A 14,901-nucleotide genomic window follows, 5' to 3' on the forward strand; every position below is an offset into this window, starting at 1 on the left:
CTGGAAGCTCATATACAAACTACAAAGCCCAGGCTGCTCTGCGCTTCCCAACAGAAACGCGGCAGGTGCAGACCGCCGCGCTGCTTTCTGGAGCTTGCAGTCTCCTGGGCGTCCCATTGTGTCCGTGCCTGCAGTTTATAGGAAGCCTAATAAAAAGGCAATGGGTATTTTTGTTTGGGTGTATACTTTTGTCGAATGCTTCGCTAGGTATTAAGTACGCACTGTCGGATTCAACTAGAGTGGAGACTCGGAGAGACGGGAAATTTTGAGCCGTTTTTTATGCCTCAAGAGAGGAAAATCGAGAAATAACCCACAAAGTTTAAAAACAACAAAAACAAATACATTTAATCAGAAGAAGCTTCACACTTTAAGTGCCTGCAGTGACTTATGCCCCAGTGCCCCGCAGAGCTAGGTCAGATTTGCAGTAAGAAATCACAAGTTTGGTTTTCTCGGAGCTTGCATCAGTTGGTTGCATCATCCCTGAATGGAAGAATTTAGCTTACAAGGAATAAAAAATAAGGTCCAGTGTTTCTTCTTCAACCGTAAGGGGCATTCTTGCAGGCACAAGACAGCACCGCAGAACAGGTTTGCCAGGTCTTCTCGAGACCCGAGCAGGAACTTAAGAATGAAATCCGGTTATCTGTCTTTTTTTATTTGCGGAGGGGGATGGGGTACCTGAAACCAGTGGGCAACCAGCCCAACAGTTGGGAGAGGCTGACTTCACCGATCAATAATTTGCGTAGTGAGTATTAACTGCAGCGGTTCGTGGTGGGGGGAGGGGCTAGCCTGAAGGCGGACGCCACCAGCAACGGTTCTCCCGAGTCTCCTCCCCACCCGCCACTATCTCGGCCCATCTTTTCTCTCTAGGTCCTCGGACGGAATGTCCAGAACCGGGGGGAAGCAACTACCGCTCGAAAGCAACGCCTGCAACCTTCTACGTGATCTGCACCTTTAAACTCAGTCCCAGACCGGACCCCGGAGGCACCACCCACATCCGTCTAACATCACTTCCTTCAGGGTTGGGGAAAAAAAAAAAAAAAAAAATCTGGGAAAGCGAGGGGTTGGGCTGAGCCGCACTTGGGATACCGCGCGGACCATCTGCTAGGACTCGGGCCCGGCGTCTGCTCAGCCCAGGGGCCCCGCGGACTTACCACCATGGAACCGCGGCCTCGTCTCGGGGCCACCTGTTTGCTGAGCTTCAGTTTCCTGCTCCTCGTCTCTTCTGATGGACATGTTGGGCTTGGAAAGGGTCAGACTGCGTTCTTATCTTAATCTTTACTCATTCTGGGCCCCAGCCCAGTACAACCCTCTCCTTGTCCTAACACGATCCCCTTCCCATTCTGTCTCTGGCCACGCTAGATTTCTTTTTATCCTCTCCAACTGCTCCTGGAGTTTGAGGAAGATCTCTTGGGGTAGGGAGTAGCGGTTCTGGGGAATATTGAGTTGGGGAAGTTGTACTTGAGGCCTCCCTAAATGCTTGGGTTGGGGTAAGGAATGACCCGTATATTAGGAAAAGCATGTTTAAGAAACCAGCTTAGTGTCTAGCACTTGGTGGGTCCTCAGACATCCGTCACCGTTCCTCAGGGTGGACTTTCATATTTGGATTCTTTTCGTGGGTCTGAAGATTCCCCTCCTCACCTCTTACCTGAAGAGCTAGATTACTGCCTCCAGACCTGGGAGGGAACAGAACCTGCACCCAGTCAGGGTGACTGGGTGCATAAGGAAGGGCCATATAAAGGGCCGAAGGTCTGATGTTAGAGGGTCACCAACAGTTGTCCTCGGTGTGGTTCAGTGTAATTGAAGAAGCTGATTTTTTTGGAAGAATGAGGGACAGTGGTTACCAATGGAGAATAAGAGGTGTTCCCTACTCCATTTATCCCACTACCTACATCTTTATTGGAGATCAGGGTTTATGCTTTTTCTAAGTGGGTGTGATAGTATGTATTTCCCTCTTCTTACTTTTTTTTTTGACCTGACCTTACCATGTGGAATATCTCTGCTGCAATCTCGCTGTTTTTAATTTTGTTTTATCCTCCCTATTTGCACCTTTATTGGTGGGTGATGAGATTGGGTGGACATTCGGTGTGCCTGAATGCAGTCATTCCTTCACTCAGTAAGTAATTTTTGATCACCTCCCATATTCCAGGTACTGTCCTAGGCACTAGGGATATGGCAATGGACGGGACAGATAAGGTTCCTGCTCTCATGAAGCTTATATTCAGTTCAGAGAGACAGGGAGCAGACACATGAACAAATTAATAGGCAAGATAATTTCAGCTAGGAATGAATGCTGGGAAGAAAATGAAACCGATGGAGTGGAAAGACTGGGGAAGGATGAAGGAGCTGGCATTCCTTGAGCTAGGAAGGTCAGGGGAGGCTTCTCTGAGATATATGGGTTTCCATCTCAGTGGTGAAACTGCACAGTGAATTCGATTGGGCCAGAATGTTTTAAGTACTGAAAATCCCATTTTAAGACAGAGTACTGAATATGCAGTGTAAAATTATAAATACTGAAGGAGACAGAAGTGTATAGTGTTAGGAATGTAGGTTTAGATTTGAGTTTTAATTTATTCTGACACTAACCAGCTGAGAGACCTAGGGCAAGTTGCTAAATTTCTCAAAGCTCAATTCCCTTATCTGCAAAAGGAGCATAATAACAACTACTTCAGACGCTCTACAAATAATTTACCCTATTCCAGTTAACTGTGTTAGGTGTAGGCAATATCTTGGAGTTGCATATTCAGTATTTTTATTCCTTGTTAGACTGTAAGCTATGTTCCATTTACCACTGCTGCATGATAAAACACCCCCAAATTTAGTGGTGTAGAGAAATCATTTTATGGAGTTCCCTGGTGGTTCAGCTCGTTAAGGATCCAGCATTGTCACTGCAGTGGCTCAGGTCACTGCTGTGGTGCAGGTTCCCCTGGAACTTTGCCACAGACACAGCCAGCGGGGGGGGGGAGGGATTTTTTGTTATGCTTATGATTCTGTGGGCCAAGAATTCAAACAAGGCAGGGTGGGGAAGGTGAATCTCTTGGTTCAAAGTCTAAAGCCTCAGTTGACCTGGTTATCTCCATGTGGTCTGTCTTCATGGGCTAGTGTGGGCATCCTTACTGTATGACAGCTGGATTCCAAGAGAGAGCACCCTAAGAAAACAAGGTAGAAATGCATTGCATTTTTATCATCTAGCTGTACAAGTCACACAGCATCATTTCTGTTGTACTCTATGGGCATGTTCAAGGGGAAGGGACATTAACACCCCCCCCATTCCCCATGGAAGGAATGTTTAGGTCACATTGTAAAAACAGCATGTGGAATGGGGGATATTATTGCAACCGTCTTTGGAAAGTAAGGTCTGCCCCAGTAAGCTAGGACCATTTCTTATTCGTGTTCAGGAATATTTGTTGAAAGAAGAAATGAATGGTACACATGATCATTGAGATCCCTGTCTTTTTTCAGCTTATAGTCTGAAGACTGTCAAGACAAGTAAGCAGGCAAGTACATAACACTGTGATATGTATGTACTGTGAACAGGGAAATAGCAGGTAACTGTAGGAACGTGTACACGGCAACAGAGTTGGGGGGGCTGTGTTGTGAGGATTAAATGAAAAAACAAAAGGTACTTAATATTGTGTTGCAAACTTAGAAAGTATTTATTCGATGTTTATTATTATATCCTCCCAAGGAAGAATATTTTAATTGTTCCTGAAAAGAGTTAAGAGTTAATACTATTTCAAAGTTTTTTTTTTTGTATCTTCTGGGTATGAATTCTTGGGAAGTAGATTATAGCCCACCCAACCCACCTCCCCAAAAAGTGCTACCCAGAGCAGTGATGAGTAAGATGTTTAAGTAGCTCTGAAGATGACCTGTGCTTTGCAGAGAGGAGATACTGAAGAGAAGGTGCAACGGTGTGGTATGAGCAGTAGATAACAATCAAGAGACCTGAGTTTTGATTCTGATCAGACTATACAGCCAGCTCTTATCTTCCCTGGGAAGCATTTATTACATGAGAGAGTTGGACTAGAAATGATTGCTAAGAGTCCTTCCAGCTCTAACGTTCTAGAGTTCTAAAACAATTTTGTTGTTCTTGGTGTGCTAAAAATTTGGAATATATCACCTGCGGGGAGATGTGTAATGATTAACATTTGCTGTACATTTGCTCTATTCCAGAAACTGTTCTGTGCGTTTGTCGTATATTGACTGGCTTAATCCTCATAATAACCCTCTGAGATAGAGAATATTTTTTTATCATCATCCCCATTTCACAGATGAAAAACCTAAAATTGGGCACAGTAGTCACACAGCTAGTGAGTGGACCAGCTGAGTTGTGCATCTCAGAGCCTGTGCTCCCAACCCATACACCACTCCTGCCCTGAGTACAGACACTATTTTTAAGACTTTAAAGGAGAAATGAAAAAGTTGTCAGTGGGAATAGTTCATATGCTCTCCTGCCTGAAACAGAAATAGAGGACTTTTATCAAGTCTCCAGAATACAACTTTGACCCATATGGAGTATGTACCTTCCATGCTATGTTCTGTTCGCATTCACAACAACCCTCTGGGATAGATAGTTTTGTTAGTCATGTTGTGTATATGTGGAAACAGCAAGTGGCCGACTAGATCTGTTTGATGCAGACAGACTTTATTTAGCCACTGTGTTATTCTACCTCTCAGGTACAGCGTTCCCTGTTTAGAGGCGTGGCTGCCAGTTCTGACACTTAACCTTTTGTTTTGTCAGCTGGGAGAGGTGGATGATACTCTTCTGATGTCCTTAGCTTACACTCAGGAAAAGAGTTTTAGGATGAAGGGCTTGGGAATTCTGATGTAAGTGATGTGCTTGCAAATGGTCACTTTCCCCCTTTTAAAATTAATGTTTTAGGGAAGGAGCTGCTGATGTGGGAGCTTTCCCCTCACTTTGCAGATAACTGATGTAAATTAAGCGGCTATGCAGGCGACACTTTAGGAAATTGGACTGTCTTCAGATGTTCCACTTTGGCATGGTTATGAGTGTGGGTGGTATCAGGGAGTAGGTGATTTTAGTAACAAGGTAAACACCGAACCCTTTCAAGTTATTTTTGAAGGGAAACCAAAGGACCCAGATTTTCTAGATCTGAAATCTGTTTCATTCTGCTTTGGTAGAGCCACATTCCTTTATTCCTTTATTCATTTTTATCTTTGCTAGAGAGGCAGTGAAGTGTACTGAGTGGTTAAATTACAGACCCTGGGGAGGTCTCACTGTGGCTCAGTGGTAACGAACCCAGCTAGTACCCAGGAGGACACAGGTTTGACCCCTGGCCTTGCTCAGTGGGTTAAGGATCTGGCGTTGCCATGAGCTGTGGTGTAGGTTGCAGATGTGGCTCGGACTGGCATTGCTGTGACTGTGGTGCAGGCCTGCAGCTACGGTTCTCATTCGACCCCTAGCCTGGGAACTTCCATATGCCAGGTGTGTGTGTGTGTGTGTGTGTGTGTGTGTGTGTGTGTGTGTGTGTGGACTCCGGAACTGTACTACCTGAGTGCTAATCCCAGCTCTGCTACTTTCTGGCACTGTAGCCTTGGGCAATATAGTTAACTTCCGCTTCCATATTTGTAAAATGAGGACAATTAGAGTTTCCACCTTCTAAGTTTACTGTGAGGATTAAATGTTAATATATGTAAAAGCATGAAAAACAGTACCTGACATACAATAAATGACATATGAGTTATTAGACCTTAATCATTATCAATACTATCATTGTATTATAATGATCACATAAAGGAAGAACTCAGAAAATGATGGAGGTTATTATTACTCTTATGAAAAATTCCAATGTGCTTTTTTTTTTTTTTTTGGCTGCAGCATGCAGCAGCTTGATGCGGGATTTCAGTTCCCAGAGCAGGGATTGAACCCAGGCCACAGCAGTGAAATCACTGAATCCTAACCACTAGACCACCAGGGAACTCCCTCAGTATACTTTTTAATATGAATTTTCAAAGAAATTTTGTGCAGGCAGTGAACTGTTTCAAATTATACTCTAGACTTTCTCTTATGGATAATGCAGTATGGCATTTAGGGAAGTGGTGGGGCACTAGACAAGCTTAATTAAGAATCAGACCAAATTCTGGTTGTGGCTTCCTTTGTGATATTGGGTAGCATCTTACCTTTTCCAGGCTTTTGTAATATGACAGGATTGGACGAATCTCTAAGTTTGTGCTGTCCAATAGAGTAGCATGGGGCACATTAAATTTGAAATAGAATAAAATAAATAAATTAAAAAACTCAGCTCCTCTGAAATCTGTAGCTACATTTCAAGTACTCAATAGCTGGTGGCTACCATATTGAACGGTGCAGATATATAACATTTCCTGGAGAAAGTTCAATTGAACAGCCCTGCCCTAGGGTCTCTCTTAGCAATAACCTCCTATGACTGTAAGCTTTGTCAGCTAGCTTCTGGGTAGCCCATGTTTGTGGAGAAATTTTACTTTGCCTGTTATTAATCTAGCTTTGCTGACTTTCTTTTGACTGATAATTGCCTGGGATGTATTTTTCAATCATTTTCCTTTTGACTTTTACGAGTTCTGTTTTAGGTGCTCTTTAAACATCATAGAGGTAGTGTTTGTTTTTGTTTTTGTTATTTTTTTTTTCTTTTTTAGACCACACCTGCAGCATCCTAGCACATTTCCAGGCTAGGGGTCGAATCGGAGCTACAGCTGCTGGCCTACGCCACAGCCACAACAACATCAGATCTGACCTGAGTCTGTAACCTACACCACAGCTCATAGCAACACTGGATCCTTAACCCACTGAGTGAGGCCAGGGATCAAACCCGAAACCTCATGGTTCCTAGTCAGGTTTGTTTCCACTGAGCCATAACGGGAACTCCAATTTCTGTCTTTTAACTTTAACTGGCAAGTTTAGCTCTCTTATGTTTAGTGGTGATTATTGATGGAGCTGGTCTTATTTATCTCATCCAGTTTCCATTGCTGCTGTTTTTTCCGTTCTTTTTTTCTCCCTTTTTTGCCCTTTCATTGGGGTTGAGTATTTGCTGGTTCTTATTTTATCTCCTTGATTAGTACTCTAGTTCTTTTCTTTTAATGGTTACTTTTGAAATTTTACTCACATATTTAACAAAATCTAACCTTAACCCTCCAGTGGTTAGTGGGCCTTAGAACATTTTGACTTCAGTCACTTCCTCTTTATTTTTTAGCTGTTGTTGGCCAGTACTTTAGTTCTCTCTCTCTTTTTTTTTTTAACTCCACAAGTTGAACATTGGAATTTTTTATACAGATGATTTTTATTTATTTATTTATTTTTTTGCCACTCCTGTGGCATGTGGAAGTTTCCAGGCCAGGGACTGAACCCATGCCACAGCAGTAACCTGGGCTACTGCAGTGACAATGCCAAATCTTTAACCCACATACAGTTAATATTTTGATTTATCTACATGTTAACCAATTAATTTGTTCATTGTTCCTTGTTTCTAGACTTCCTTCTGGAATCACTTCTGTCCTAAAACATGCCCTTTATTTATGCTTTTAGTTTCTCTGGTTCTCTCCTAGGGGATTATTTCCTATTTTTTTGTCTCTTCAAACCTCCAGTACTTCTTCCACAATCCTGGTTCTCAGCCAGTCACCATGCTTCCTATTTAACAGAAGACAGGAGAATTCAAAAAGGCCTTTCAAAAATCATCACCACTATATTTACCCATCTTCTAGTACCAGTGTCCATATATTCATCCTTTTCTGTCTTTACATATAAACTGTTCCTAGCAAAGGCTAATCCTTTTGAACACTAAATTCCATCTCTTTTCATCTACTCTAGATATTTTTGACTCACCCTTCTAGTCCTATATCATCAATTTTCCTACCTTTATTACATCATTTCTATCAACTTTCAACATCCATTATTTCCTCCATATTGAATAAATACCCTTCATGACTCACAACTTCCTCTAGCAAATTGCTTCCTCTACAGCAAAATGCTTGAGAGTGGTGCGAACTGTTCTCTAATTCTTCCCTTGGCTGTCTTGATCTACTCGAATCATCTTTTCATCGTCACTCCTCTACTGAAACTGGTCTTGTCAAGGTCAGCATTATTCTCTACTTTCTAAATCCAGGGGTCATTTCTGAGTTAACAGGAGCATTGAAGTGTAGGTCATCTGCTTGAAACATAGTGGAAACTTGGGATTCTAGGATTCTGTGCCCTGCCGGTTTTCTGCCGATCTCCCTGGCAGGTTCTCTTTATGTCCTGGGCTGGTTCTTCTTTATCTCCCCTAACCTGGGAGCTCTCTAGGGCTCTTGGACGCCCTCTCCAAATGCACTCACTCCCTTGGTGATCTTATTCAGTCTTAGGCTTTAAATAACATCTGTATCCTCAATCCCATTTGCTTGTTTTGCATCTCTATTTGGACGTCTAATAAGCATCTCAAAATGAATATATCCAAATCCAGACTCTTAGTGTTCCTTTCCAAAACTCACTCCTCCTACTCCCTTCCTCATTTCTATTAATGATAACTCCATTCTTCCAGTTGCCTAGGGCAAAAACTTTAGGGTCATCCTTAACTTCTCTCACCCCATATCTGAAGCAAAATATTTTCGACTTTGCCCACAAAATATTTCCAAAATCTGATCCTACCTATTCCCTCTACCCCCACAGCTGGTCCAGACCACTATCATGGCATGCCCGGATTATTGCAATAATCACTTTCCTGGTCTCTTTTGCTTTTGCTTTTCTCCCCTGTATTAGTTTGCTAGGGCTGCGATAACAAAGCACCACAAACTGAGTGACTTAACAGAAGTTTATTGTCTCACAGTATTAAAGACTAGAAGTCTAAAATCAAGGTGTTGGCAGTATCATGTCCTTCTGAAGGGTGAGGGAGGGATCTGAGCCATACTCCTCTCCTTATAGATGGCTATGTTTTCCCTGTGTGCATCTTTTTTTTTTTTTTTTTAATATGGACACCAGTCATATTGGGCTCTAAAGACCCTAATTCCAAATAAAGTCACAGTCTGAGGTATTAGGGGTTAGGATTCCAACACCTTTTTTTGGAGGGACACAGTTCAACCCATAGCACTCTCTGTAGTCTGTTTTCAACACAAAAGCCAGAGCAATCCTGTTAAAACAGAAATCATATTAAGTTACTGCTTTGCTCAAAACCCTCAGAGAGCTTAGTAAAAGCCAGAGTCTTTACAGTGGCCTTTCAGGCCCTGCAGTGTCTGCTCCCTCCCTTGTCTCTTTGTCCTAACCTCCTCCTACTTTGAAGGACAGCCTTGTTTAGTGCTTAAAAGCAAGGAGTCTGGACATTGAGCACATAAGTTTGGCTTCCATCTCTGATAATCATTAGCTGTGTGAACTTGGGAAGGTTACTTAAACTTTGTGCCTGAGTTTTCTCATCTGTAAAATGAGACTAAACATGGACACCTACCTCTAGGGTTGTTAGGAGGATCGATATTGGTAAAGTACTTAGAATAGTGCCTGGTATATTAATTAATAGCAAATACTTGTAGCAATTCTTCAGTCCCAAACACTGTTATAAACTCTTTTTGTTGTTATTGTTTTATTATTTATTTATTTATTTTTTCTTTTAGGGCTGCACCTATGGCATATGGAAGTTCCAAGCTATGAGTCGATTAGAACTGCAGCTGCTGACCTACACCACAGCTCATAGCAACACTGGATCCTTAACCCACTGAACGAGGCCAGGGATTGAACCTGCATCCTCATGGATACTGGTTGGGTTCGTAATCCACTGAACCACAACGGGAACTCCTATTGTTGTTGTTATATTCATTTATTTTTAGTTTTTAGATTCCTCATATAAGTGAGAACAGATGGTATTTGTCTTTCTTTGTTTGACTTATTTCACTTAGCACAGTACTTTCCAGGTCCATCGATGTTATTGCAAATGATAAAATTTTATTCTTTTTTCTGACTAATATTCCATTGTGTGTGTGTAGTATGTCATATATGTATATGTGTGAGTACACACACACACTATATCTTCTTTATCCATTCATCTGTTTTTTAAATTTAAATTTTATTTTATTTTTTGCTTTTTAGGGCTGCACCCGCAGCATATGGAGGTTCCCAGGCTAGAGGTCAAATTGGAACTGTAGTTGCTGGCCTACACCACAGTCATAGCCATAGCAATGCAGGATCCCAGCCACATCTGCAACCTACACCACAGCTCATGGCATCGCGGGATCCTTAACCCACTGAGCAAGGCCAGGGATTGAACCTATGTCCTCAGGGATGCTAGTCAGATTTGTTAACCGCCAAGCCACGATGGGAACTCCCATCCATTCATCTGTTGATGGACATTTAGTTTGCTTCCATATCTTAGCTATTGTAGATAATGCTGCTGTGAACATTGTGGTACATGTATCTTTTTGAATTAGTTTTCTATTTTTTCCAGATATATATCTAGGAGTGGAATTGCTGTATCATATAGTAGTTCTATTTTTAGATTTTCAAGGAAGCCCTATACTGTTTTCCACAGTGGCTGCGCCAGTTTACATTCCTACCAACAGTGTACAACGGTTCCCTTTCCTCCATATCTTCTCCAACAACTATTTTTTGCTTTTTCAAGATAGCCATTTTGAAAGACATGAAATGATATCTCATTGTGGTTTTGATTTGTGTTTCCCTGATGGTTAGTGGTCTTGTGAATTTTTTCATATCCCTGTTGGCCATATGTATGTCTTCTTTGGAAAAATGTCTATTCAGATCCTCTGCCCTCCCCCCCCCCACCTTTTTTCTTTTTAGGGTGCACCTCTGGCATATGGAAGTTCGTGGGCTAGGGGTCAAGTAGGAGTTGCAGCTGCTGGCCCATGCCACAGCTACAGCAACACCAGATAAAAACTGCATCTGTGGCCTATACCACAGCTTGTGGCATCATTGGATCCTTAACCCTTTGGGCAAGGCCAGGGATCAAACTGCATCCTTATGGATACTAATTGGGTTCTTAACCCATTGAGCCACAATGGGAACTCCCTCTGCCCATTTTTAATTGGATTTTTTTATATTGAACCACTATGAATTGTTTATATATGTGGAATATTAATCCCTTATTGGTCATATCATTCTCAAATGTTTTCTCCCATTCAGTAGGTTGTCTTTTCATTCTGTTGATGGTTTCCTTTGATCTATAAAAGCATTTAAGTTTAGTTAGGTCCCATTTGTTTATTTTTTGCTTTTGTTTCTCTTGCCTTTGGAGACAGATACCAAAAAATATTGCTATGATTTATGTCAAAGAGTGTTTTGCCTATGTTCTCTTCCATGAGTTTTATGGTTTCAGGTCTTACATTTAGATTTTTAATCCTTTTTGAATCCATTTTTGTATATACTGTGAGGAAATGTTCTAATCTCATTCTTTTACATGTAAGTGTCTAGTTTTCCCAGCACTACTTACTGAAGAGACTATCTTTTCTCCATTGTATATTCTTGCCTTTTATGGCCTAGATTAATTGACCATAAGTATGCCAGTTTATTTCTGCATTCTCTGTTCTGTTCCATTGAGCCATGTATTTGTTTTTGTGCCAGTACCACACTGTTTTGATGATTATAGTTTTGTATTTTTGTAGTATAGTCTGAAATTAGGCTCAGTTAATATTTATTTATTGAAATAATGATTGGTGAATATTTGATGGTGGAAAAATACCTCAGTTTATGTAAGGTATTTTGCAGTTCCCTGGTGGCTCAGTGGCTTAAGGATCCAGCATTATCACTGCAGTGGCTTGGGTCACTGCTGTGGCACAGATTCGATCCCTGGCCTGGAAACTTCCACATGCTATGGATATGACAAAAAAAAAAAAAAATGTCTGTTTTGCCATTATTCTTTTGTTAACTGTCCCTTGCAGTGACAACACGAGATCCTTAACCTACCACACCACAGAGAAATCCTATTTTACTCTTGTTCTTGAAACATAGTTTTGCTAGGCATATAATTCTAGATTTATAAATATTTTCTTTCAGCATGTTAAAGATGACATTCTGCTGTCTTCTGATTTCTAGTTTGTTTTTGTCTAATTATTTTGATTTTTTTGATAGAAATATATCATTTCCCTTTGAAATGCTTATAAGATCTTAGTGTGATATTCTGAAGCTTCACTACAATTTTTTCTTTTCTTTTTTGTCTTTTTGCCATTTCTTAGGCCACTCCCACAGCATATAGAGGTTCCCAGGCTAGGGGTCGAATTGGAGCTGTAGCTGCCAGCCTATGCTAGAGCCACAGCAACGTGGGATCCGAGCCTCGTCTGCAACCTACACCACAGCTCATGGCAACGCCGGATCCTTAACCCACTGAACAAGGCCAGGGATCGAACCTGCAACCTCATGGTTCCTAGTCAGATTCATTAACCATTGAGCCACGATGGGAACTCCCCCTTCACTACAATTTAAGTATATGTGTTTTCTTTTTGTAACTTGTCACAGTTGTTATACATTGTGCTTCCTAATATCTACAAATTCATGTATCTCAGTCCTTGAAAAATGCTATGATCATCTCTATTTTTCTTTCTAAAACAATGCAAATGTATTTTTAGTAGATATAACACATTAACATGGTTTAATATTTAAAAGGTATATATTTTTCTCCTACTCTTGTTTTCCAGTCACCCAGTGCCCCCTCCACTAATATTATCTCTTCAAATATGTCCTTTTCCTTCAACTTTTCATTCTGAGACTCCAGCTTTACATATACCAGTCTTTCTTAATCTACTCTCTATCTCTTAGTCTCTCCTTTACATTTTATATCTCCCCATGTCTCTGGGCTGCATTCTGGATAATGTCTGATCCAGATTTCTATCTGTCTCTAATTTGCTGTTTTAACCTATCCATTGAAATTTTTTTAATTAGTAGAGTTTATTTTTGAGCAGTTTAAGATCTAAGAGAATGTGTATATGTATGTGTGACTGGGTCACCTTGTCATGCAGTAGAAAACTGACAGAACATTGTAAACCAGCTATAATGGAAAAAATAAAAACCATTAAAATAAAATCTATAGATAAACTCAGCAGTAAGTGTAGAGTTCGGGTGTAAACCCTCAGCCTTTTACCTCCCTCCCCAGTTTCCCCTATTATGAACATCTCATGTCAGGGTGGTACATTTGTTGCCCTTGATGAACCAGTATTGATACAATGTTATTAACTAAAGTCCATGGCTTACCTTAGAGTTCACTCTTTGTGCTGTACATTCTATGGGTTTTGACACATGTATAATGACCTGCATTTATTTGCTAGGGTTGCCTTAACAAATACTACAGACTGGGTTAAACAACAGGCATTCATTCTCTTCACAGCTCTGGAGGCTAGCAGTTCAAGAGCAAGTGGTTGGTAGTATTGGTTTTTTCTTGTACATGGCCGTCTACTTTCCATATCTTCACATGGTCTAATCTCTTTCTATAAGGACACCAGTCATTGGATTAGGGCCTATCTTAATGACCTCGTTTTAACTTAATTACCTCTTTATAGACCCCATCTCCAAATACAGTCACATTCTGAGGTACTGGAGATTAGGACTTCAACGTATGGATTTGGGAGGGAGATGCAATTTAGTCCATGACATATATCGGCCATTACAGAATCATGCAGAATTGTTTCACTAGTATAAAAAATCCTTGTTGCACCTATTCGTCCTTCCCCGTGAACCCTAGGCAACCACTGATCTTTTTACCATTTCCATAATTTTGCCTTTTCTAGAACATCAGCCATACAATTGGAATCCTACATTATGTGGCCTTTTCAGGCCACTTGGCAATATTCATTTGAGGTTCCTTTTTGTCCTTTGCCAAATCCCCGCCACAGCTACGACCCAAGCTGTGGCAGTGACAGTGCCAGATCCTTAACTCTTCCTCTGTGTCTTTTTTTTTTTTTTTTCATGGCTGCATCCATGGCATATGGAAGTTACCAGGCCAGGGGTTGACTCGGAGCTGCAGCTGCTGGCCTACGCCACAGCCACAGCAACGCCAGATGCAGGCTGCCTCTGTGAACTTCACCACAGCTTGTGGCAACGCCAGATCTTTAACCCATTGAGTGGGGGCCAGGGATAGAACCCTCATCCTCATAGATACTAGTTGAGTTCATTACTGCTGAACCATGACAGGAACTCTTCTCTATGTCTTTTTTGTGGCTTAACAGCTCGTTTATGTATATCACTGAATAGTAATTGATTTTGTATTTTAACAATTATATTTTTAATTTTGAAAAGATTCTATTTAGTGCCTTTACAGATTTGCCTCTTTATTTAAATCCTTAGGGGTTTAAACCTATTTGTTGCTTCTGCTGACTTTTAACTTGTAACTTCTTTTCTTACATATTTGGTGATCTGTGATTGTGAGCTCATAATGGTTGTTCATATTGGCCATCTTGGAGGCCTAAAGTTAGGAATGCTTTCCTCTAGAAAGGTTTGGCATTTGATTCATCTGAAAACCAAGAGGTACTAACTACTGCTCTGGAAGCATTCTAGTCGCTTTTGACAGCTGAGTTCAAATGCAGCCTCAGGTTCATCTCTATTTTGCTGCATCAGATGGACATTTGCTTTCGGGTCAACCTTGCCTTTTGCCTTTTGCTTGTTGCTCACAGTTCCTCGTCTGGTTTTCCCTTACTTTGATTTGTGTCTATTACTTTGAGCCCAGTGAGTGCATTTTGAAAGTCCATTTTATATAGGATTTCATTGTTTTGTAGGTGGACATCCCTCTAGACTGTTTAGTCAAGGCATCCCTCCAAAACAAGATTCTGTTGCCTGAGTTTGTCTTGACAGGTAGGAGGATGGTGATCACATTAGGCACCTTCCAGTTCTCCTGGGCATCCTCCCAATTTCACTCTCAGTGAATCACTCTTCAGGATTAGACTTTGGGCCCTAGGCAAGTGACACATTTTCTCTTGGCCAGCAGCCCATGCTATCGGTAATGAAAAGTGGTGGTGGTT

General features: G+C 41.2%; 1 protein-coding gene across 1 annotated transcript in view; it reads left to right on the forward strand.

Moving 5' to 3' along the window:
• The first annotated feature begins 1,023 nt into the window (after window positions 1-1,023).
• Window positions 1,024-14,901, forward strand: part of TXNDC12 (thioredoxin domain containing 12) — a 31,333-nt gene continuing 17,455 nt past the window's right edge. The window contains exon 1 of the mRNA XM_047789119.1: window positions 1,024-1,249. Within this exon, the coding sequence (XP_047645075.1) occupies window positions 1,156-1,249 (94 nt within the window). The 5' untranslated portion in view covers window positions 1,024-1,155. The remainder of the gene's footprint in view (window positions 1,250-14,901) is intronic.

The sequence above is a fragment of the Phacochoerus africanus genome, chromosome 8 (genome assembly GCF_016906955.1).
Source record: "Phacochoerus africanus isolate WHEZ1 chromosome 8, ROS_Pafr_v1, whole genome shotgun sequence".
Classification (NCBI taxonomy): domain Eukaryota; kingdom Metazoa; phylum Chordata; class Mammalia; order Artiodactyla; family Suidae; genus Phacochoerus; species Phacochoerus africanus.